At 56.5% G+C, this 22,825-nt stretch overlaps 3 protein-coding genes across 4 annotated transcripts; 1 reads left to right on the plus strand and 2 right to left on the minus strand.

Annotated features, from left to right (window-relative positions):
* The first annotated feature begins 8 nt into the window (after positions 1–8).
* On the plus strand, positions 9–5,498 carry SHMT2 (serine hydroxymethyltransferase 2). The gene is made up of 12 exons (XM_030322987.1): positions 9–121; positions 1,109–1,306; positions 2,312–2,391; positions 2,557–2,757; positions 3,069–3,150; positions 3,287–3,409; positions 3,534–3,673; positions 4,019–4,184; positions 4,376–4,475; positions 4,563–4,718; positions 4,799–4,906; positions 5,025–5,498. The coding sequence occupies exons 1-12, from the start codon at positions 89–91 to the stop codon at positions 5,150–5,152; spliced, it is 1,515 nt and encodes a 504-aa protein (XP_030178847.1). The 5' UTR covers positions 9–88; the 3' UTR covers positions 5,153–5,498.
* Positions 5,499–5,746: 248 nt separating this feature from the next.
* NDUFA4L2 (NDUFA4 mitochondrial complex associated like 2) lies at positions 5,747–8,146 on the minus strand. Its single transcript, XM_030322989.1, has 4 exons — positions 7,879–8,146; positions 7,427–7,515; positions 6,541–6,601; positions 5,747–6,422 (listed from the first exon to the last, which is right to left on the minus strand). The coding sequence occupies exons 1-4, from the start codon at positions 7,933–7,935 to the stop codon at positions 6,366–6,368; spliced, it is 264 nt and encodes an 87-aa protein (XP_030178849.1). The 5' UTR covers positions 7,936–8,146; the 3' UTR covers positions 5,747–6,365.
* A 6,285-nt stretch (positions 8,147–14,431) lies between these two features.
* Positions 14,432–22,708, minus strand: STAC3 (SH3 and cysteine rich domain 3). 2 transcript variants are annotated; one of them, XM_030323016.1, is made up of 12 exons: positions 21,237–22,708; positions 20,413–20,479; positions 19,877–20,144; positions 19,540–19,637; positions 19,256–19,328; positions 18,263–18,360; positions 16,361–16,427; positions 15,941–15,990; positions 15,537–15,622; positions 15,282–15,333; positions 15,055–15,192; positions 14,432–14,878 (listed from the first exon to the last, which is right to left on the minus strand). In XM_030323016.1, exons 2-12 carry the CDS (start codon positions 20,476–20,478, stop codon positions 14,780–14,782), a joined length of 1,095 nt encoding a protein of 364 aa, XP_030178876.1. In that variant the 5' UTR covers position 20,479; positions 21,237–22,708; the 3' UTR covers positions 14,432–14,779. The 2 variants fall into 2 exon arrangements, with proteins under 2 accessions (XP_030178876.1, XP_030178877.1); XM_030323017.1 differs by lacking the exons at positions 19,256–19,328; positions 19,540–19,637; positions 19,877–20,144; positions 20,413–20,479; positions 21,237–22,708 and adding an exon at positions 18,591–18,813.
* Positions 22,709–22,825: the final 117 nt, after the last annotated feature.

Raw genomic sequence — 22,825 nt, forward strand, 5'->3', positions numbered from 1 at the left:
CGCATGCGCTCTAAAATCAGTCGTTTTCCTACCCTTTGCTTCCCCCAGCTAGAGTTGGTGGCTGGACCTCCTGCGACCTCCGGTTGCGATGCTGCCCTTCTCTTTGCTCTGGGCGACTCGGGTAAGAATGGGGCTTCGGAGATTGGGTGACCAATAGAAAGCAAGCTTCCTTCCTACCCTAGTTCCCTTTCACGAACTCTGGGGTTCTCCTGGCTTTTCCACGCACGTGGTTTTAGTTCTCGGGGAGCGGACGTGCAACTAGGGAATCCTTGAGAACTCCCCACCCTCAGTGCCCGCGGCGTAACTGGGGCCCCTCCTCATTCCCGCAACCAGACGCCCCAGGGCCTGCGACCGCCCATTTCACGTGGCATTGGGGAAGAGAACCGCACCAGATGCCCCGTGGACCCTGGCGGACGAGTGGGGTTCCTGGCCTGGACGGCGAGCTGAGTCTTTCCTGCCAGCTCTGAGCCATGCAGATGATGCAACCTGGCCCCACTGCTTACATCAGGGGTCCCTCAGCTCTATGGGCTGGAAGGAGGTGGGAAAGTGGGGAGCACAGGACAGGATGTGGGTTTTGGCTTCCCTGCAGGCAGGCTCTCCACCGGTCCCCCTTTTCCCAGAGACTGCTAAAGGTCTACTCTGCCACTTCCATTGCTCTGGAAACCACCTCTGCAGCCTAATGCCTGAACCCGTTCCAACTCAGCCTCCTCTCCCCAAGTGCCATGGAGGCCCTAGGGGAACACCCTTTTGTGCTTGTGGGTTGAGGAGGTTCTGGAACCCCAGTGGACTGCCCCTGAATTCCAAAGCCATAGGCTTACAGAGGGCAGACTTTGCCCCGTGGCTTTGCAGAGTGATTCGTGGGTCGAGGTGGAGGGAAATTCCGAGGTGAGGTGAATGGACCGACTCAGAACCACCCCCTGGACATTGACCCCAACCTTGGCTCTAGAACTGGCTTTGGAAGGAGGAGGTGGGGGTGACGAGAATTGGAAAAGGCTGTTTGGACAACTGGCTGCTAGGTTTGGAGCCAGAAAGCCTGATAAGCATGGCTGAGGGTTGTTGGGAGACTATGTGGATACTTTTTATTTGATCCTGGTTTTTCCTTTCCCAGCCTCTGCAGAGATGTGGTCATCTGGGCAGGATGGCCATACGGTGCCAACACAGTGAGGTGGCCCAGACCCAGACTGGAGAAGCAACCAGGGGCTGGACAGGCCAAGAGAGTCTGTCAGACAGTGACCCTGAGATGTGGGAGCTGCTGCAGAGAGAGAAGGACAGGCAGTGTCGTGGCCTGGAGCTCATTGCCTCAGAGGTGGGGTCTGGGGAGAGGGACCAAGACATGGGCCACAATGGGTGCAGGAAGTAACAGATCATCTTACTGTTGTTTCTACAGATGTACCTTTCAGACTCTGGGCCTTCCTGCTGGGCCTTATCTCCTTGTATCCTCCTCCTCCTCCTCCATTTTAAAAATGTTTATTGGGGGGCGGGAGGAAAAAAAATAAAAATATTTATTTATTTATTTATTTAGAGAGAGAGAGAGCACAGAGCAGGGGAGGAGCAGAGAGGGAGACAGAGAATCCCAAGTGAGCCCCGTGCTGTCAGTGCACAGCCTGATGTGGTGTTCAAACTCACAAAAGTGAGAGCACGACCTGAGCCAAAATCGAGTCACATGCTTAACCGACTGAGCCACCCAGGCGCCCCATCTTCTTCTTTTTTTAAGTCTATTTATTTTGAGAGAGAGAAAGTGCGAGCCCCTGCGCAAGCGGGAGAGGGGCAGAGAGAGGGTGGGAGAAAGAATCGCAAGCAGGCTTCACGCCCATCTCCCAGCTCGGAGCCTGAAGAGGGACTCGATCCCACAAACTGTGAGGTCATGACCTGAGCTGAAATCAAGAGTCAGATGCTTAATTGACTGAGCCACCCAGGTGCCCCTCCTTGTCTTCTTACTGTGCTCTGAAGAAAAGGCAGAGCAATCTGGATTGTGGGATGGGGACATTAGAGAGCTTCCAAAGCCTTCCGGGGCCCCTGTACTTTAGTCTGGTCCCTTCCCCTTCCCAAGAGGAAAGAGGACCCTGGAAGCACAGGTTCGAATGGACAGGTGGCCCTGCTGGGGACACCTACCACAGCAGCTGGGTTTCTCAGGATGCTTCCTCTGGCCTTTCTTCAGGTCTGACAAGGAACACTGGATGAATAGAGGTTTCCGTAGGGCCTGGCTCCTCCCTGCTGCCCAGGGCTCTGACAGGGTGGGGCTGTGGGGGGGCTCCAGGGAAAGGGGCTCAATACCTTCTGTGACAATCCCCCCCACTCCCCCTCACCCCAGAACTTCTGCAGCCGAGCTGCGCTGGAGGCCTTGGGGTCCTGTCTGAACAACAAGTACTCGGAGGGTTATCCTGGCAAGAGGTGAGGCCTAGGTACCAGAGGGCTGGAGGGCAGCCTCGGGGACGGTGCTCCCAGTTACCTTCCCAGCGTGTCTAGAGGAGTGGCCTTCCCAGCCCTTTGCTGCTGGTTGAGGGGGATGGTGGAACCCTTTCTGGGTGCCCTGATATACCCCCCATCTCATGGCAGATATTATGGAGGAGCAGAGGTAGTGGATGAAATTGAGCTGCTGTGTCAGCGCCGGGCCTTGGAAGCCTTTGACCTGGATCCTGCACAGTGGGGAGTCAATGTCCAGCCATACTCAGGCTCTCCGGCTAATCTGGCGGCCTATACAGCCCTTCTGCAGCCTCATGACCGAATCATGGGGCTGGACTTGCCTGATGGGGGCCAGTGAGTATGGATGCAGTGGGTGCTGGGCGTGGTGGGCAGGATGGGCATGAGAAAGGAGTTTTTATTGAACACCCAGTGTGTGCCACACAGGTGGCACATGCAGGCTTCTCCCTGCCCTGCAAGTCAGTGGATGAGGAAGAGAAGATCCCAGTAACCGGTGCTCACCATGGAATGGACTGAGCAGTGAGGGTTGCACATACTAGGAGCAGTGTTCCAGGGACAGAGGCCTTTGGAGCCGGGCAGGAAGGCAGTGGTTAAGTCTGGAAGTTACTCGTTTCTGAAGCTGTCTTATCACTGTCGTCCCTTTCCAGTCTTACTCACGGCTACATGTCTGATGTCAAGCGGATCTCGGCCACATCCATTTTCTTTGAGTCTATGCCCTATAAGTTAAATGTGAGTGCTAGGGCCCTGGTGGCCCTCTCCTGGGGAAAGTGAGGGTCTGGAGTCCTGGGCAGCCTTTAGGGTCAAGGAGGAGAGTGAGCTGCCCTGCTTCTGTCTCAGGGTTTCAGCTTTTTGTTTGTCCATCCAGCCCAAAACTGGCCTCATCGACTATGACCAGCTGGCACTGACTGCTCGGCTTTTCCGACCGCGGCTCATTATAGCTGGTACCAGTGCCTACGCTCGCCTCATTGACTACGCCCGCATGAGAGAGGTTGGTGTAGGGCTGGAGTACCAGCCACTTCCCAGGGCGGGTGGGGGCATTTTGGGGGGGGGCAGCCTTGGGGAGGCCTGTCTGCTCCCTCCCCAGGCTAAGGCCTGTCTCTGTACCTGCCCAGGTGTGTGATGAGGTCAAGGCACACCTCCTGGCAGACATGGCCCACATCAGTGGCCTGGTGGCTGCCAAGGTGATCCCCTCACCTTTCAAGCACGCGGATGTTGTCACCACCACCACTCACAAGACCCTTCGAGGGGCCAGGTCAGGCTCCCCTGAGGTCAGGCCTTGCCCTTCTCTGCCTTCACGCCCTATTCCAGGGGCACTGTTGGGCTGGATCCGAGAAGAGTTCGTTCCCATCTGAAACCCTGAAGATTTTTGCCCAGTCTGTGATGACTCTCCTCCTCATGCGCATGGTGGCAATTCCCCACTAGGGGATTCGGGGGTGGGAGTGAGGGGCTGCTCTCCTTGATTACTGGAGTTCTACATGCTGGCCCAACTGAGGTAGACTGAGAACTCAGTGGGTCCAGGCCAGGCTGCTTCCTCTGCTTTTCTCCTCCCTTATCCTTTCTTTTTAACTTAGATTCTGATCACCTGCCTCCCACACAGGTCAGGACTCATCTTCTATCGGAAGGGGATGCAGGCTGTGGACCCCAAGACCGGCCGGGAGATCCCTTACACATTTGAGGACCGAATCAACTTTGCTGTGTTCCCATCCCTGCAGGGGGGGCCCCACAACCATGCCATTGCTGCAGTGGCTGTGGCCTTAAAGCAGGTTGGGGAGCCTACTGTTGTGGGGTGGGGAGGGCCCTGGGCTGGAGGCTTAGACCCTGTTCCATGCTAACTCAGTTGCAGCTGATGGAAGGGAAGTGCCCGGATGGAGTCAGGGTTGGGGTCACAACTGTGGTGGAGGTGGAGCAGAAGGGGTATGGCTTGGGGTCACAGGTGCTACTGTCTTGTCTCCAGGCCTGCACCCCCATGTTCCGGGAGTACGCCTTGCAGGTTCTGAAGAATGCTCGGGCCATGGCTGATGCCCTGCTAGAGCGAGGTTACTCGCTCGTGTCTGGTGAGCCAGGGGGGTGGGTGAGAGCCTCTGCAGCCTCAGACAGAGGCCTAGAACTCACCCCTCCCTGCCTACTGTCCTTCCCCTTAGGTGGCACCGACAATCACCTAGTGCTGGTGGACCTGCGGCCCAAGGGCCTGGATGGAGCTCGGGCTGAGCGGGTGCTGGAACTTGTATCCATCACAGCCAACAAGAACACCTGTCCCGGAGACCGAAGTGCCATCACACCTGGGGGCCTGCGGCTTGGTGAGACCTGAGGTTTGAGGGAGGAAGGATGGCTGCCAGGTGGGCTTGGGCTGTGCTCATCCCCTCTGCCTCTCTCCCAGGGGCCCCAGCCTTGACCTCTCGACAGTTCCGTGAGGATGACTTCCGGAGAGTTGTAGACTTTATAGATGAAGGGGTCAACATCGGCTTGGAGGTGAAGAGCAAAACTGGTGAGTGGGCAAGACCCTTCCTAGCTAGTCAGTTTACATTCCCTGTTTGTCCCTCCCCCTGGCTGATCTAACTACCTTCCCTGAAGTTCTGACCACTTTTTTCCTCATCCCCCTCTAGCCAAACTCCAGGATTTCAAATCCTTCCTGCTCAAGGACACAGAAACCAGTCATCGGCTGGCCGACCTCCGGCAACGGGTGGAACAGTTTGCCAGGGCCTTCCCCATGCCTGGTTTTGATGAGCGCTGAGGGCACATGGGAGAGGAGGCCCATAGACTGAAATTTATTCTCCTTCGGTCTGCCTGGGCCAGTGGAGGAGAACGACTATCTTTCAATTTTTTGCTAGGGGAGAGAAAGCCTCCCACTTAGGGGAAGAGCCAGGTATATTCTGGACTTTGTAGCTGAGAAGATTTCTTTTTGTAACAAGACTTAGAAAGAGGAGGCCTGGGGCTTTCCGCCCTGAACTCTTCCATTATCTCAGTGTTCTAGACTCCTTGCTCTTACTTGGAGAGGGGGGAGTTGCCCTTGTGAGCCAGAGGAAGGGGTGGGTAGGCGCCGCCTTTCTGTTTTTAATCTAATAAAATGCTAACCTGCTTTGAGCTCTCCCATCACTGTGGGAGGGGTCCCCTGGGCCAGGTAGTGACTTGTCTCCCTCCCTTTCCTACCACCTTGTGTCCCTCCCTTTCCTACCACCACCACCATCCCCACCACAAGGACCCGACCCCCCCCCCCCCCCGCGGCTGCAGCCTCCTTTCTCTGTCTCTGATCAGAGCCGACACCAGACGTGATTAGCAGGCGCAGCAAATTCAATTTGTTAAATGAAATTGTATTTTGCCCACGGCTGCTTCTGTTTGATCCCAGGGGACCGAAGGGAGCAAGGGAGGGGCAGAATGGCAGGGGGAGGCCCAGGTGCGAGGCGGCAGGAGGGGATGCCTGTTGGCGCGGGAGGCAGCGGGCTTGGGCACAAGGAGGAGCGAGGAGGTGCCTCGTGCAGGCCTGGCTGGGCGGCAGGCAACGAGCCCGATCGAGCCAGAGCAGCGCCGCCCCTGCGCTGGCGCCGGGCGCCTGGGCTAACGTGGGGCCCGCCACGTCACTTGGCACCGAGAGGCCTCCGCTTGCTCTTGGCTCACGTTGGCCACGCTCAACACGTAGCCTGAGCCACACCCTGCAAGGGCTGGGTAGGGGGGCAGAGGGGCTGGCTTGAGCCTTTTGGGTCAACCCGCAGTGTAACTCCTCCCCCTCGTGGGATTCCAGCTGAGGGTCAGAGGCGCTTCCGCTGCTGGGAGCTAGGGAAGGGGGTGGGGAGCTGCCTCCCCTCCTGTGGGAACGAAGCCTGTGTAAGCAGCAGCTGGACAGGGTGGCTAGAGTGGCGCCCTGGGGGCAGGGGGCAGAGAGTGGAAGAAATGAGTCGGCTGGCTGACTGGCTGACGGTGGTTTACTTCTACCTCGCATCCTAGAGAGCTCAAAAGTCCGGCCGGTCCTTCTTCAGCTTCTTATAGTCGGTGGAAACTGCAAGAAACTATAGGAGGGAAAGGGGCAGTGAGTGCCCCAGGCCTCCCTTTGTGGCCTGGGGTGGGGAGGGTGGTCCTGGGACCGAGGATGGGTGGAGGGGAAACCCTAGAGCCACCGGGAGATACCTTGTATTGGTCATTGGGGCTCAGGCGGTTCCAGGGCTCCGGGTTGTTCTTTCTGTCCCAGCTACAGAGAGGGAGGGGGATGGTCAGAGTTTCCTCTCTGGAAGCTCGGACTCTGATGCCTAAGGTGACACACAGGGTCTCTGCCCCCATCTCAGCACCCCCGTCCTCCCCTGGGGGCCCCATGTCCCAGAGACTGACAGAGGAGGGGGCAAGTTAGCAGGTGCTGAAGAGTGAAACAAGAAGGCTGTCACCACTGTCAGTATGGGGCCAGGTGATGGACTGACAACCCAGCCCAAGGGCCTCCCCCCTGCTCCTTGCCACCCCAGGTTACCACCCCCCCCCCCCCCGCCCCAGAGCAGAGCGGTGGGAATCAGGCAGATATCCTGAGAGGGCTGAGGTTTCAGTGATGTGCCTCAAATACCGATAACGCTGTAGGTGCTTCTGAGGAGCCCCCCACTCCCCACCCCCGCCGCCTTTGGTGGGGCTTTGAGTCTCTGTGCCACCCTAGCCCCGAAGGCGCCCCTAGCAGCTCGCCCGGCCACACCCCTAGCACTCAGGCGGGGAGGTGGAGGTACCCAAAGGCCGCCCGCCGGCCAGCGCGTCACCATGGCAACCGGGCCGGGAGCTGTGCGGGTTCCGTAGCCCAAAGCGGGTCGAGTCTGGGGCCCCGAGGAGTGAGTGGTCGGGTGGGTGGGAGGGAAGGCCGGGGCCTCCCAGGCCAGGAGCGGGCTCCAGCCCGGAGTTGCCTGGCGGTGCGGACGCAGGTGCGCTGCCTGGGAATCCCTGCTGGGACTGCCCATTCGCACTGTTCCCGAGAGGCCCTTGCCTTCCTACCCTACCTTGCCGCACCCAGGCCCCCTGCTCGCGTCCCAAATCCGGCCTTTACCAGACGTCGGGGCTGCGCAGGGCGAGTCTCAGCAAGTACAGCGCAGCGCTGCCCATTCCCAGACCAATGAAGCCGATCATCGGGATGAGCTGCGGAGAAGACGGAGGGCGCTTTCAGGGTCAGCCCCCCTCCCCGCAGTCCCAGTCGCCTCTTAACGACCTTCTCAGCCAGCACCCGTCCCCACCCCCACCCGGGTCTGGCGCTCCCTCCCTTCTGGGAGAGGGGACCTGGAACCTTCCACAGCACATTTCCAGCCTTCGTCTCCCTCACCCCACGGCGAGCCGCTCCGAGGTGGATTCAAGAGACACGGGGCATATTGCCGGGCTAGATTGAGGGCACGCTGGAAAAAGCTTAGGAGCAATGGGGGAACCGGGCAAGAGGGAGATTTAGGGGCCGCCAGGGAAGCGAGAGAATTAGGAGTTAGATACAGTGGCTCCGAGGACCCAACTCACCGCGGGATGTCTCTTGATCTGCCGGTAGAAGCGGGCCCCGACACTCGTTCCCGCCATATCGCCTCTCCTGTGTCAGATGTTCCCCAGCGGCTCTGCTCCCTCACTCCTCTTGGGGTCCCGCCCCCGGCTGGGGAGGGGTCAGCCCAGCCCGGCACGGCCCGCTCCGGCAGACTCACCCCGCCCCCACTCATCTCTTCTTCCTCCCACAGTTCCGGGCTCAGAGCGGGAGAACTCTTGGGGAGCAGAGGGCTTTCTGCTCCTCCACTCCTCCAGATGCCCGCACCCTGGCGCAGAGGACACCCTCATCCCCGGGGCCTGGGGCTGGTCTGAGAGAGACACTTCACAGGCTTTGACCAAGAGACTGAGGGAGGACCCGGAGGAGGGAAGAGGGACTCACCATGGGACAGGGAGTCAGGCAGACTTGCAAGCGGAGGGCAGGGGGTGGAGTGTTCCTGGGGTGGGGGTGGGGCAGGAGGGGCCAGGGGCCAGTGAGGGCATCTGAAGCACCTCTCTGACACCCCTAGATCTAGCAGATCCCGAAGGCCCTAGTTCTGTCTCCCTCCACAGTGTAGTGGGAGGAGGAGAGGGACGGACAGACCCACAGCACTAAAGCAGTCCCACCTCCTCTAGTTCTGGGTAGTTCTCCTAGTTGTGTTGTGGTTGGCCTGGAATAGCGTTTGGAGGCCAGGAGAGTGTTTAAACCTTGCTCAGGATAGAATAAGTCAGTTTTCAAAGTTTGGAGTGTGTGTGGGGGGGTGGTTGATAGACTTGCTCTGCCTACCTCCAGTAGGGGCCAAGTCAGAGCCACCCAAGGAGTCCACTCTCTGCTCTGGCTGTGATAGGAAGAAAATGGGGTGAGGGAAATAGTCAAGGGGAGACAGAAAAGATGGGTGAAGGAGGAAAGAGAACAAGACACACAGATGGAAGTGCAGAGCCTCCCTTTCTGCAGCCAACTTAGCTATCCGCTAGGCTGTTAGGGTGGCAAAGCTCACTGCCACCGTCTTTGGGGAGTTGGGGTCGTAGGGACCCAGGCGCCTAGTCCTAACCACCTCTCCTCACTGCCAAGCTAACTTCCATCCTCCCACCCGCCTCCCTCCCGCCCCTCAGCCAAATCCGGCAGAGCTCCCCGACTTCTCCCCTCCAGAGCCCTTCTCCCCTCCAGGGTTCTGGACAGGGGCGAGTTGTGCACCCACCTCTGGGGGGGTGGGGTACAGGGAAGGAAGCAACCCTTCCTGGGGGCCCCCTCCCTTTCCCGGCGCTGATACCTCCCCCGCCCCCTGCTCTGACAAGCGCGGCTGTAATTAGGCTGCGGGGTCCCCGGCTCTCCGCCTCCCTCCGGCGGATAATGAGATAAAGTGTCAGAGACACGGCGAGAACAAAGAGACAGAGACTCGCTGCGATGTGTGTTGGGGGGGGCGCGGAGGAGGGGGACTGACGGGATGTCAGAACCTGGAGCAGCACAGAGCCTGGCCCTCCCAGAGCACCCGCAGCTCCAGGGCCGGGCCAGGGAGTGGAGTGTCCTGTCACTCGTGCCCCCCAGCCCTCCAGTCTCCGGGACTAAAAATCAATCCTGGAGCTCGATCTCCAGGGGCAGCACATCTGGGCTGTACATCTGGCTCTGTGTGGCACAGCTGGGGCGCCAGGACGCCAACAGGGACATCCGGCCCCTGCGCCACGCCCCTTTGCTTCTCGGGGCCTCACCCACGCTCCCGCACCATTTCTTGCGAGTTTTGGTGACCAGAGTCTAACGCGTTCCGAACTCTCTGCCCCGCCGCTTTCCTAGACACGCCGCTGTTCCTCCTGCCGTGGGCCTCCACCCCCACTTTCCAAGCGCCTTATTACCTTATTATTGCTTCTGCTCTGGCCCTGCCAGGGCTCTTTGACCCTGCACCCGTTTCTGGTGCCAGTCTCTGACCCCTGGTCTGAGACCCTACTTCTTAGCCCCCTCCCATTTCTGGATCGTGATCTGTGCGGCCGAGCTGGGACTCAGAACTCCGTGAGTTCCGGATCCCTTGTCTCCCCACCTTCCCGCACTTTCCCATCAGAAGGACTCAGGCCATGCTGATCGAGCCGGGTGAGGAACCGCAGAAGTCATTAGCTGCGGATTAGGCGTGGCCTGGGGCGTGCGGGGGTCCCGTGGGGACCAGGTTCTGAACGCGAAATCGCGCCAGGACACTAATCCGCCGGCTGGCTGCACCGCTTGTCAAAAGCAGCTAGGCTGGGCGGAGCGAGCTGGCTGCTGGGGCTAAGGGCGCGGGGCGCCCCCTGGAGGTTGAGCTGCTCCCAAGCTCTCAGGGGAGGTGCCTCGGGCGCCCCCTATCGGGTCGCGCAGGCTCTGCGCCCCACCGCTTTCGGGCAGGTTAAGTCAGTGCCTGGAGTGTCCGTCCACGTCCCGCCTGCGGCTCCTGCTACTCTAGCCGCCAAGGCACTGGGTCCCGCAGTCTCCCCTCTTCTGGTGTGAGGCGGGGCCAGGGGCAGGTGCGGAGAGGGAATGGTCCATCTCCCACCTCGCCAGCTATGGGTGGCACCACGGGTTCAGGCTGGTTCCTCTTGTGCAGCTGGTCCGCTCCAGACCCTCTGCCTTCTGACCCTGCCTACCCCAGTCTCTGACTGCCCTTCTTTCTGCCTCTTTATTCTTCAGGCCCTAACTCTGTCTCTCTGTGTCTGTCTCTGTGTATGTCTGTCTGTTCCTTATTCTGGCTGTGTCTGTCTGTCTCTCCCTTCGCAGCTCTCTCTACCAGGCTTTGTCCTTCTGCATCTGTTTCTGTGTCTCTCTGTGTTTGTCTCTCCTTCCCTCTACATCTCTCTACCCTCTGCATCTCTCTTTACAAATGCCTGTCTGTCTCTGTCTCTCTTTTTCCCCTTTCCCATCCCCCCAGTTCTATTACTATTCTCTGGCTTGCTGCCCCTGGGGGGCTGCAGCAGTCCAACGAGACAGCCTGGGGACACCTCAGGGCACTGCCCGGGGTCCACTTCCCGGTCACCTCCACATGCCCGTCACCTCTGCGCGGCCTCCTGTCTTCCCTCTGCAGCTGTGGGGCGTGGAAGGGGCGCCCGGGGAGGGAAGACACAGGGCCCAGCATCTGCTCGGGAGCCCCGGAGCCCCTGACCCCCTCTGCCGCTATTAAGGGCGCCGGGTCCCGAGGCTCCGAGAGATGATCATGATTGCATCAGCCAGACAGCCGCGGAGCCGGGAGCCGCGCGGCGAGCGAACGAGCGAGACAAAGACGCCCGCGCCATCTGTTTATGCAAAGCGCTCTCCGCCGGGGACCCCGGCGTCCCGGTGCCTGGCCGGGCTCGGGGCACAGGGTCAGGAGCCCGCTCCTGCCCGGCGCCCCCGCCGCGCCGCGGCTCCCCCCTCCCCAGCACCCAGAGGGGCCGCGGGGAGAGCGGAACGGAGGGGGGCGGGGGTGTTGATGTGATTGGAGCGGACGCGGCTGTTTCTTCAATAATGGATGGAGATGATGCGGACGGCGGAGCCAAGCCCGCCCGGAGAGGAGAGAGGAATAGAAATGGGGAGAGGAAGGGGCGGGTGTGGGAGACTCACCCAGGCGCGCGCGCGCGCGCGCGCACACACACACACACACACACACACACACACACAGGAGCGAGCGTGCGTCACACTGTCATTCGAATACACTGTCGCGCGGCTCACACCCAGGCACACGCCCACGCACTGTCACGGAGATACACACACCTGCAGGCGGAGACGCCAGAGCAATACACACTCACCGGTGGCTCTTCCTGATTTTCACACATACACAGTCCTGCAGGCAGAGACACGCGGAAATGCCCACACCGGGGCACACCCAGGCGTGAAGATCGCACAGACACACAGACATGCCAGAGCACGTATGCACACCTAGACACCCAGGGGCTAAGCCAGACAAAAATTATAGAGGTTGAGTGGGAGCAGAACAGGGACAAGACTGACAAATGCATACTTAGGGCCACGGACACACACCAGGGGCACACATACCAACAACATACGCTACACCTCGTGCTCTGATATACACACCTCACACGCTCGGGTCACAGGCGCGTGCACACACACACACACACCAGAGGCATAAACACCCATAATCTCCAGGGACACAGACCACTACCAACCCCCACACATTCAGAGGTTCCCACCCACACATATACAGGAGCTGCTGTCTGTGCCCTCCCATGGAAGAGTATGGCAGAGAGGTCACTGGAGCCCCAGGAGCAGGCCTTGTTAGCCTAGCCACATAATGAGGTGTTGGTTACAGGAAGTGCCCAGGGCTGTGGACCCTGCTCCCCTGCTTGACTGACTGCTAGTTTCCTTCCTTGGCCCCTAGGGTGGGTGGTGCACACCTTGGGCCACTCTGACAACAGCCAATCCAGCCAGTCCCAACCCCAGTACTTGGTGAGAGGAGGGAGAGCAACAGAAGGACATAGGGACTCCCAGGATGCCCCGCACAGCCGCAAGGCAGGCGTGGAAAAGAGGATCACTCTGTATTCCCCCTCATTCCCCGGTACTGCCCAATCTTCCCACTGTAAGGGGCATTTTCTTTGCCGAGAGCAGGGGGCACTGCGGCGGAGTAGGGTGCGGGCTGTGTCCCGGACCCTGGTAACCCGGCCCCTCCTCCGGTCTGTTTTCAATTCAGTCCGTTCCTTGGCCCAGACTTATGACCTTTGCTGCGTGTGGCAACATCATCCATCACCTAGGCGGCCGTTTGCCGGGTGAGGGGTGTGTGGGCTCACAGAGGGTCGCTGTCGCTTCCGCCTCCCTCATATGAGTCCTACTACCCGCTGGCAGGCCTGGGCTCAACGGCGGGCAAATACTTGGGGGGAGGGTGTGATCATGGGGCTCGAACGCGATACTGGGCCTATGTCCCCACCCCTGGCACCCCAAGAACCCGTCCTTCGAGCTTGGCACAGCCGGCCTCCCCGCCTCTCCCGCCCTCCCTCTCTCGGGCCCTTTGCTTAATTTCCTATTAACTGCTGATAAATCCAATTAAACCGCCGCTCTAATTAGGGACAGCTGCCGACTCCACGAGGCGGGGGAGGGGGTGCCCCCCGAGTGTAGAGGGGGGAGAACATCAGCTCTCTCTGCTTCTCGGCACCCCCACACCAGCATCGCCGCCCAATGAGCCAGTAAATTGGTTTTGCTTCAGCATTGTGGGGGGGGGGCCCTCTCGAGGATTTCGGGGGATCTGGGTTTGAGTCGCTCATATCTCTTGATAAAGAGATACGACCCGAGACCTAGCCTCCCAGCACCGGGACCTCCGACTAACCCGCCCCCCCCCCCCTTCCACCACGCCTTTCTTGGTAGGCGTATCCCGAGGAGGGATGGGGGCAAAAGGCTTGATCTGTGTGTGGTGTTGGAGGCGGATGCCTGAGATCTGCTTTTATTCCAGCCCGAGCGTGGTTACAGGGGGGGCTGCCTGAGTCTTTCTTTATGACCCCGCTGCCGCCCCCGGGCGTCCGGGACAGTCAAGGGCAAAGGGAACAGGAAACTGAACCGGGTTCTGCATTGAGTTTTCCTATGTGCTTCCCTACCCCCACTCTGGAAGGAAGGGGGGCGAGTCCGTCCCGGGCCCTTCTCTTCCCCAGCCCAGCTGAGCCTCTGCCCTCCCCCCGCCAGCAGCAGATGGTGCCCGGGCTCCCGCTGCCAACCTTGCTAGGCGGTGCCAACCTCAGGCCTGGCAGACAACGGGCAGAAGAGGATCTCCTGACTGGCGGGGCTGACCCTCCCCCACCCGCCATCAAGCTCCAGACCCTCGGCCTGCCCTACTCCAGGGACCACCTCAGGCTGCCTCTCACTGGTCCGCTCCCAGGTCCCCAAACTCCTCGTATCCTTCAGCTCCCTTCCCCACACCTTCCCGCTCCCCGCCACCTGCCACCCTGACCGGGGCCGGCACATTTGCATATTTGCATATGCAAACAATAACATTTGCATACGGCGCGCCGCAGGGGGGGTCCCCGCGTGAGCCGGTTTGCTGTCTGCCCCGCGCCCTCTCACTCGGTACCTGTCGCAAAGGGCTGGGGCGGGGGCCGCGCGGGAGGGGTTAGGCCCCCCGGCCTCGCTCGCTCGGTTCCCAGAGGACTTGAGGAAGTGTTGTCATGGAGACGGCACGCACCCCACCCCCTCCCAGGCCCAGGGTCTCCGGCACGGTGTCTCAGGTTCTCTCCTTCCGCCCCCCTTCCCCCGCCCAGTCCCTTGCTCTCCAACCAAGATCTTGCATCGCCCCCTGGCGGCCTAGCTCGGCACTGAGCCAGGTTCCGAAATGTGAGGGGGGCTGCCCGCGGCTAACTCGCCTAGAGGTAGGGGGACCTACCCTGCAGCCAGATCTTTCTCCTAGCCGCCAGGACGCGGGGGTGGTGACTCTAGTCCGGCTCCCCTTTCTTCGCTGACAAGAGAGGCCTCGCCTGGCGGACGCACCTGTCTCTCCACCTCCCACCAGCCTCAGCCCAGGTGGATGTCGGGTTACCCGATGATAGTGAGGTGAGACAGCTGGGGAGGATTCTCCAACGCTTCGTAGGTCCTCTCCTCCCTCTCCCCTCAGCCCCCAGTTAAAGAACAAACTTTTCTAACTTTTTTCAAAACTTTAATACATTCGCAACATTCGACAGTTCGCCTCCCACACCCCCAGGGCGCCTCCTAGTGGAGACGCATTCTTTTTCCAGCTCTCAACGGCTGGGCCTGAGGAGTTGCAGGTGAGGCCGTTCTGGGTACCAGGTATCCAAGGCCCTAGGCCGGGGGAGAGGGGGGGGCGGGAACCAGTCCCTTCCCAGAAGGCCCGTCACGCTCTGGCGGGCCTTCCCACCCCTCCCCACTTCCAGCATAGTTGCTTTCGCCCCTTTCCTCCCCAGCCTCCCCTGGGCCTGCCCAGAATGGGGCATGGGTATCTTCGGTCAGCAGGCGCCTGCACGCCTAAATCTCCTCCAGGAAGTCGGTGGGGAACAGCCCCACCTTGCGGCCGGTGTAGACCTTGACGTAGCCGCCGGCTTCATCTCCTTTCTGCACCACTATCTGAAGTATTAAAGGTTTAGAGAGGAGAGGAATCAAGGGAAAAGGTAGAAGAGGAGAGCAGGGGAGCCCGGATTTATGAAGGCCTATCCTAGCCCCGTTAACGGGTTAAGATCTGCAAGGAGTGTGGTTTGCCGAGGAATCTTGGGGCCTGAGGTTGGATGGGGCACCAGAGCTACCTGGTCCTTCTTGAGAGTGATCTGCCCTATTTCGCGGTTTCCCACGAAGGATCTCGTTACGCGGTGCACACGCTCTCCAGATCGGACCCGAATGATGAAGTTTGGAGGGAAAAATCCAACCTTTTCCCCTATTTTCCCCTGGAGGAGACGGGAGGGAGAATCAGTCTCTCAATCTCAGATTCTAAACTCAACCCATGTCCCACTCTAGCCTCTGCCATTTCTCTTACCCGCCACCATTCCTCATTGGAGTCATCAATGACTGTGATCTTCTCTCCAGGCCTGGAAGAGGAAGGGAGAGGCCTCTGAGAGTTAGGGAGCTTACTTATATATCTGGCTCCGGTCCAGCCCCAACAGGCTCTAAGCCCCTGATACCCCCTTTCCTTTCCCATAAGGAGATGAACTCTCCCCTCTCCACTCTCAGTACTCCCACCCCTATCCCCGCCCCGCCACCCCACCCCCTGTCCCAGTCTAAGGCCTCTCACGGGAAATCCAGATCGTCCTTCTCCAGGGCTTTGAACCGATAGAGAGCCACAAAGTAATGAGACTGCTGGAAGCCAGGCTGCTTGTGCTGGGGGTGAAAGGAGGTGATGAGTCTCTGGGCTCCTCTGTCCCACACTGAGGGGCAGGAGTCCAAGGCAGGGGCATTGCGCAGACACACTACATTCCAACTCTCTTCCACCTCCTTGAACTGAGAGGATTCTGGTGTGTGTGTGTGTGTGTGTGTGTGTGTGTGTGTGCATGCGTGCGCACGCGCGTGCATGGTGAAGGCAGGTTAAGGGTGATGGGAACCCATGGAGTAAGTGTGAACTTCTGTGGAGGCCATGAGTGGTGTCAGACCTGGGTTGGGGAGAGGACTGGGGTTCCTGCACGGAAAAAGGATTCTCACTTTGTCATCAGGTGTCTTCTTTTCAGCCTTCTTATCCCCTTCAGGGTTTCCTGGGATGGGAAACACCAAAATTGTCTCTAGTTCCTGGAGGGTAACCCTCATTCTTTTACCCTTCTGTTGCAGAACCTCTTTTTTTTAATTAAAAAAAAAATTAAGTTTATTTATTGAGTGGGGGGGTGCAGAGAGAGAGAGAGAGAGAGAGAGAGAATCCCAAGTAGGCTCCACACTGTCAAACCCACGAACCATGAGATCATGACCTGAGCCAAAGTTGGACCCTTAGCCAACTGAGCCATCCAGGTGCCCCGTGCAGAGCCTCTTTTATCTCCAAATCTGCCATGCCCTTTGGCCCTCCATCCCCTGTTACCCAGCCAAGTCCCTGACCCTACTCCATCTCTATGGATGGAGGTGGGGGACACTCACCATCCTGGGGTTTGCCTCCCTCTGGTCTGGCAGACTCTGGCTCCTCTTCCATCATGGCTGCTAGAGGCTGGAGGGGGTACCAGAGTTAGGAAGATGCTCTCTTGGGAACCCATGCTTGCCCTGGCTCTCCAGCCAGGCCAGAGAACTATAGAATAACAGCATCTCAGGCTTGGAAGGAGCCTTGGAAGGAAATACCTGGTTCAACCACCAGCCTAATGCCCAGGCTTCCTGAAAACTTTCTGGCAGGTGGACCATCCACCTTGTGCTTGAATGTAGCTAACGACAAGGAGCTCACTACCTTACAAAGTAAGTTCATGCAATTTGAGGACAATTCCCTAAATTAAAGCTATGTCAATCTCCCTGAACTTTTAGTAAATTGGTACTGATTTGGCCTCCGGAGCAATATGGAACAAACATAGTCCCCTTAAAGGTCTGAGGGTAGCTGGTAAGTACTTCCTGCATTTTCTTCTCTAATCAGTTCCTTCAAATCACCCCCTCCCCCATGATCCTGATTCCAGGTTTTTTACTACAATGTCCGCTCCTAAAAATACTCCAGTGTGTAAGAGAAAAATGGGCAGCACAGTTTTTCTAATTCCCTTAAGAGAACCTGAGTGTGCTTGCCTTTCTGGAAGCAGTCAAATCATATTGCTAGTGCCTTGTAAGTCATAGTTCATTCCACAGAAATCTCTAACTTACACCCAACCTCCATATCAACTACTCTGAGGCTAATCCCTAGTTCTGTTTTTGTGCAGTTGATTTTTTTTTGATCCAACAACAGACATGTGCATTTTTCCTGACAAAATTTCAAATTATTAGTTTTGGGCTTTTCTTCTAGTAAGATTTTATTTTATTTTATTTTATTTTATTTATTTTTAAAAAAAAATTTTTTTTTTCTTTCCACGTTTTTATTTATTTTTGGGACAGAGAGAGACAGAGCATGAACGGGAGAGGGTCAGAGAGAGAGGGAGACACAGAATCGGAAACAGGCTCCAGGCTCTGAGCCATCAGCCCAGAGCCTGACGCGGGGCTCGAACTCACGGACCGCGAGATCGTGACCTGGCTGAAGTCGGACGCTTAACCGACTGCGCCACCCAGGCGCCCCTTCTAGTAAGATTTTAAAATATACTGTTCAGCATATAAGTTTTCCCTCCTAGGTTTCCCACAAACTTAAGGGATAATACCATTTGCATCAGTGAGAAAAATACCCACAGGTGAGGACTGAGGACCAAATCATGCTGATAAGGTATCAGAAATCTCCCTCTAGCCAGACACTCCCTAAAGGACGTAGATCCTTTGGGCATCGTCATTCATCCAGTTTTAGGACCCCATCTAACTGCTATCCACATCAGTCCATCCTGGTTGTCCAGAAAGATACAAGGATATGCTAACAAATTCTTTGGCAGACTCAAGGCAAGTCTACGGCATTACCAGTCTAGTAATCCTATTACAGAAGGAAATGAAGTTGCTTTTGGCCACTGGTCTTGAGCATCAGTTTCCTCAACTATAAGATAAATGAGTCAGGCAAGAGGATGTTCATGGACTCTTCGTAGATTTTCATGGACCCTTCACGGCTCTAGAATTCTGATTACTTGGCATGATAAGTTTTCTTCCCCAAATCCAAAAAGCATAGCTCTTGCCTCTGTTGTCCAGCAATGCTAGGAGCCTGGGGCCTAGCCTTCAGTTGGTTCTGGTGCTTAATCTGATAGTTTCAGAAGGGAGTTTCTGAAGAACACACACACTATGGCAGTTCTCAACCAGAGGCCCTCTAAGATTGCATGCAAAAAATTTGTTGCAATTTTAGGGGAAGAGAATCCCTAGCTTCTGTTGGCTTTCCAGAGAGGAGACAGGACCTGTTCCATGGAATCTCTTGAGGGGACCTCAGGAGGAAGGTATGGTGCTCACATTTTTCTTATCTGCCTGTCCCTTCTTCCGTTCCTTGTTTGCCATGATCACCCCAGTGCGCAGGGTTTCAAACACAGGATCATTGTGATTGGCAGCAGCTAGTAGGAAGGGAAGAATGAAGCCATTACTGGGGAAGCAGAGAAAGGCTTGGAGGAAAGAGAGACCTCCTAGGTAAGGGAGAGGCGGGATGGAGCATAGAGATACGTGTGTGCACGTGTGCGTGCGTGTAGGATTAGGGAAGGGCCAGCTGGGCATACCTAGGTCATCAATCTATAAAGCACTCTAAAAACATCACTGGAAATGTAATGTGACGGAGAAAAATACTTACCAGCACTCCTTCCGGGCAGAGCATTCTATGATGACGGAAAGACAACTTTGCTAACAAGTTGCTTGGGAGCTGGGGAATGCTCACAATTACTATTCTCCTTCTAAGGAGAGTGGTCCTTTAAGTGCTGGCTTTTGTTCCGCTGAGTGGCATGTGCAAGCTGGGGTGCTGCCACCAGTGGGTTCTTCTTTTTTCCACCCATGCTCCTCACACAGTTCAGCCTCTCCTCCAAATAAATGTTGAGTAAATTGTCAACGAATATGTTTGTAAGAGTTGCCAAGTTATGAATCTGCCCAGGATGCCCACAGCTCTTGGTCTAGCCCTGAGACTGGTATTATTCTGTAACAAGGATGAGGATGGTCCAGAATCCTTGTTCTTGCTTAGAAATGGCTTTACATATGAAGAGCACCGATTTTGCAGCTAGGCAGACGAAGGTTTCAGTCTTGGCTTTGTCTCCTGCTAGCTGTGTGGAGCCCTAGCTTAATCTCCTCTCTCTCGGCTCTAGCACAGGAATATGGACTCTATTCAAGATGGCTAAAATATTAGGTTGAGAAAGAACCATGGGAAGTAGACTCTTTCTGTTTCAGAATTTGGCTTCCAAATCTAGAGGTGGTGCTGGGACCACCTCTAGGCTTCCCCTTTCCCTTGGGTCCCCCTGAAGCACTTACAGAGATCTTTGACACAAGCGTACTGCTGGTTGCTGTAGAGTGGGGAGCTATAGGCCCGATGAAAACCAGGGGGCTGTAGGATGGGATGGGAGAAAGCATTAGAGACAGCAAAGTAGGGCCCAGAACCCCATCTCTCCCATGAGTGCAACTTCTTCTTAGAGTAAGAGATGGGCTGAGAAAGAAAAAGCAGGGAAATGGATATGACGACTTGGGAGGGACTAGAAGGGGGGAGCTGGCAACATGTCCCCTCCCTTCCGCTTCCTCGCTCCCCCGAGCCTACTCACGATCTTGCCGAAGCATCTTTGCATCTCCACATAGGACTGACAGTGTTCGTGGATGTTAGTTTTGCAGTTCTTACAGCGAAGCCCAAATTTGTTGTTGACTTGGGAGAGGGAAGAACATGTGGGTGAGGTTCCTGATCTCCCCTTCCCTTTGTACCAGCGCTGCTACTCTAGCTCTCAGGTCCCTTTTCTGTCTAGGACCCGACACTCTCAGTCTCTAATGTGTTTTCCTCAAGCCACCTCTTGCCATAGCCTGTCAGCTACATGCTCCTCTCCTGAGCCCTTTCCCCCACCTCCTGCCTTCCACATCACGCTCTCTCCGCTTCCCTTCGTGACTCACGCACAATCATCCGGGCACAGACATCACAGAACTTGGGCTTCTTGAAGAAGTGATCTTTGAATTTGTGAGGCTTATCATTGACAAGCTTAGGAGGTTCTGGGGGTGGTTCCTCCTCCTCCTCCTCTTCTTCTTCCTCTTCCTCATAGATGTAGTAGATGGGCCCACCCCCAGCTCCCACTGCCTCCCCATTGGCCTGGGGCTCTGGGGGAAGCTCCATCTCCTTCGTCCCAGGAGACTCCTTCCTGAATAACTGCTTCAGCCGCTGTAGCTGAGGGAGGCAGGGGAGTGGGGAGGGGAGGAAACCCAAAGTTAAAAGAACTGTCATGCTCTCTAGAGCAGGTAAGGCTGAAGCTAAACATTTTTCTAGCCTGGGCAAGGGGGCACACCCCAGGATTAGGAGTGTTGGGGGCTGTAGGTGCTGGCTGGCGTTCTGCCAATAAAGGAGTCATGAACAAGTGAGATCAATTCAAGTATTCTTCAAGGGCTGCAGTGGGTTCCCAGCTTCCCGCACCCGGTGGTCGGAGGCCCAGACTCACCCCACTTTGCCGAGTCTCTGCTGGGGAGGAGGGCTTGGGGGACTCCAGCACCTCCTTTTCTGTCATCCTGCAAGAGGTTGGACCCACTATGGAATCTGATCTCTGACTGCCATTCTTCCTTTCCTAATTCCTGTCCCTCACTGTAGCGGGGTGGGGGGGGTGGTGGTCCTTGAAAGGGAGACTTTGGGAGGACTTTGGTTAAACAGAAATCCTTTGACAGACTTATGAACAGGAAGATTCCATGGAGGTCCAGAGAAAAGTGCAACAGACAAAAGACTTTCCCCGCCAGTTCCTCAAACAGCTAGATACCCATCCTTTCCACCCAGAGGCGCAACCCAAATTTATAGCCCCAACATGGTGCTCAAAGCTGCATGGTTCAGGGATTTTCCTACAGTTTGTTTCTCCTGGGAATCTGTGGGCAACCGAGATATGACACACACCTTCCCAGAACCCCCTTTCTTCAAGAGGCTTAATGGGTGGGTCCAGAAGCATGCCTGGAGGGATGGGCTGGGGACATTTGCTCTCCCCTACCCCTTTGAGTCCCTGGGGCCCAGGGCCTAGTTCCCAGCCTGCCTCAGTCCTCAGCTATTTTAAGTTTTCAGAGTAATATGAGCCTTTCCTTCCCTTACTACTCCATTCCCTTGACCCCACCCCCACCCCACCCTCCAATCCTAGCTCTTGTCCTGGAGTAGAGTAATAATTTCACTCCTAAAACCCTAACTACTCACAGGCAAGAGAGAAACGAAGACGTTGAATAGACTACAGATTGGGGAAGCTGCGGGGAGCAGTGCTGGAAATGGACGGGGGATGAAGAGGCAACTTACGTTTGGGATTCCCTAAGTCAGTCCACAGTCTGTGGAGGAAAGAGGGAGCCCCTGGGGTCTTGATGGTGGTGCTGGGGGACGACTGGTCCTCTTCCTTGGGGGCTAAGCCCCCCCAGTACCCTCTGTACTCACAGCGGCTACCCAGACGTTATTTGTAGACCTCCTAGTCTCTCGCCTTGGTGTCAGAGCTGAAATGACAGGGCTGGAGGAAAGTGGACAGCTGAGCGCCACAGCTGACACAGAGAAATTGGACACGGGGAGGTCTGGGCTGGGCTGGACCCTGACTCCTCCCATCCCCCAAAGCCACTGTGTCCTGGTTTTTCATCTACCGTGTACAGGTCAGTTCTGGCTAAATTCAAGGAAGGGCAGTGTCTGTTCAGGCTGCATACTCACTTAGGTGACTTTGGATGACTGAACGTAAAGATGAAATTATAAACAGCCTTCCCCGAGGTCCACACACCTCTCCGAGTCTACCTGCCCCAGACCTACTTGAGGAACTAGCTTTTGATTTTTTTCAGCCACTGTCTTCCTGTGGTCATGTTTTTACACCCTCAAGCATCGATCTAGCCTCAAACCTTTAGGAAGCAAAGGCTGGAAACTGGTGAGAAAGGAGACTTTGAATTCTCAGAGGTCTCCTGTCAGCCAGACTAGATTGCATTCTTTATCCATTGATGGTTGGAGGGGTACCTTGCTGCCATCCTGAAAGGGAGTGTAGACCATGCATAGTACTGCTTTATTCTCTCCAGTGCCCCCTGAGACATCCTTCCCCCATTCTAAAACCTTATCCCCTGGGTGAAGTGAAGGGACTTCTCTGAGCTACTGAAAAAAGCCAGGATGGGACTTCCACCTGAGGGGCTCTGGGAGAGTAAGGGTCTAATGGTCAGGTAGAGATGGTCTCGTTAACACTGGACAGAAGGCAAAAGCTACCACACACGGTTTTTTCCTCCTCTGTAAGCAACGTCTGCTTCTGCTTCTCCATGAGGACTGTAAACTTTTGGAGGTAGGACAGCCAAGCCCCACACTTCCTAAATCATTTTGATTCCCTGATTCCACTTCCCTCATCTGATGCCCTGGTATAGGAGCTTATGGGTCAATGAGATATCTGACATTCTTGTCTCACAGGGCTCCGGCCTTCTCCTACTCTGGGTTGTGACATGGCTGAAAGAGGAGTTACTCCTCGGATCTCAAAGGAGGGCCATTTGGAGGTGGTCATGTAGTGCTGCTTTATCCCTTGTATCTGTAAGAAGTAAAGGATTATGTTGGAGGTTGGGTCAGACAAGCCTCAGAGGAGCCTGGCTAGAGATACTGCTACCCAGACCCAAGCGATTTCCAGGGTAATGTACTTTGTCATTTCTGTCACTGCTCTTTTTTATTTTGTTAAGGGGTGGGTGAGATGGAAAAGGGGCTGCTGGATGGCTCTTAAAGGCCCTGGTCTGACAGGCTGCACGACAACAGGGCTAGCTTTGAGAAGCCTCAGAGAGAGGAGAAGCTCCATCCATGCAGGTGGATAACGTGTTTTTCACCTTTCTTCGGTTGCATAGGACAGGGACTGCTGAGCATGCCTGGGTGATACAGTATCTTGACCCTTC

This window comes from Lynx canadensis, chromosome B4, assembly GCF_007474595.2.
Source record: "Lynx canadensis isolate LIC74 chromosome B4, mLynCan4.pri.v2, whole genome shotgun sequence".
NCBI classification, from domain to species: domain Eukaryota; kingdom Metazoa; phylum Chordata; class Mammalia; order Carnivora; family Felidae; genus Lynx; species Lynx canadensis.

Excerpts from the sequence above, each read along its gene's own strand:
- SHMT2 (XM_030322987.1), top strand. The coding sequence starts at position 89 with ATGCTGCCCTTCTCTTTGCTCTGGGCGACTCGG. Across the intron at positions 2,758-3,068 it reads GACTTGCCTGATGGGGGCCA|TCTTACTCACGGCTACATGT; the intron begins GTGAGTATGGAT and ends GTCCCTTTCCAG. Across the intron at positions 3,410-3,533 it reads ACTACGCCCGCATGAGAGAG|GTGTGTGATGAGGTCAAGGC; the intron begins GTTGGTGTAGGG and ends GTACCTGCCCAG.
- NDUFA4L2 (XM_030322989.1), bottom strand. The coding sequence starts at position 7,935 with ATGGCGGGAACGAGTGTCGGGGCCCGCTTCTACCGGCAGATCAAGAGA. Across the intron at positions 6,602-7,426 it reads CTGCGCAGCCCCGACGTCTG|CTGGGACAGAAAGAACAACC; the intron begins GTAAAGGCCGGA and ends CCCTCTCTGTAG. Across the intron at positions 6,423-6,540 it reads GCCCCAATGACCAATACAAG|TTTCTTGCAGTTTCCACCGA; the intron begins GTATCTCCCGGT and ends TCCCTCCTATAG.
- STAC3 (XM_030323016.1), bottom strand. The coding sequence starts at position 20,478 with ATGACAGAAAAGGAGGTGCTGGAGTCCCCCAAGCCCTCCTCCCCAGCA. Across the intron at positions 18,361-19,255 it reads CGCTTGTGTCAAAGATCTCT|CTGCTGCCAATCACAATGAT; the intron begins GTAAGTGCTTCA and ends CCTTCCTACTAG. Across the intron at positions 15,623-15,940 it reads AGAAGACACCTGATGACAAA|CACAAGCAGCCTGGCTTCCA; the intron begins GTGAGAATCCTT and ends TTTCACCCCCAG.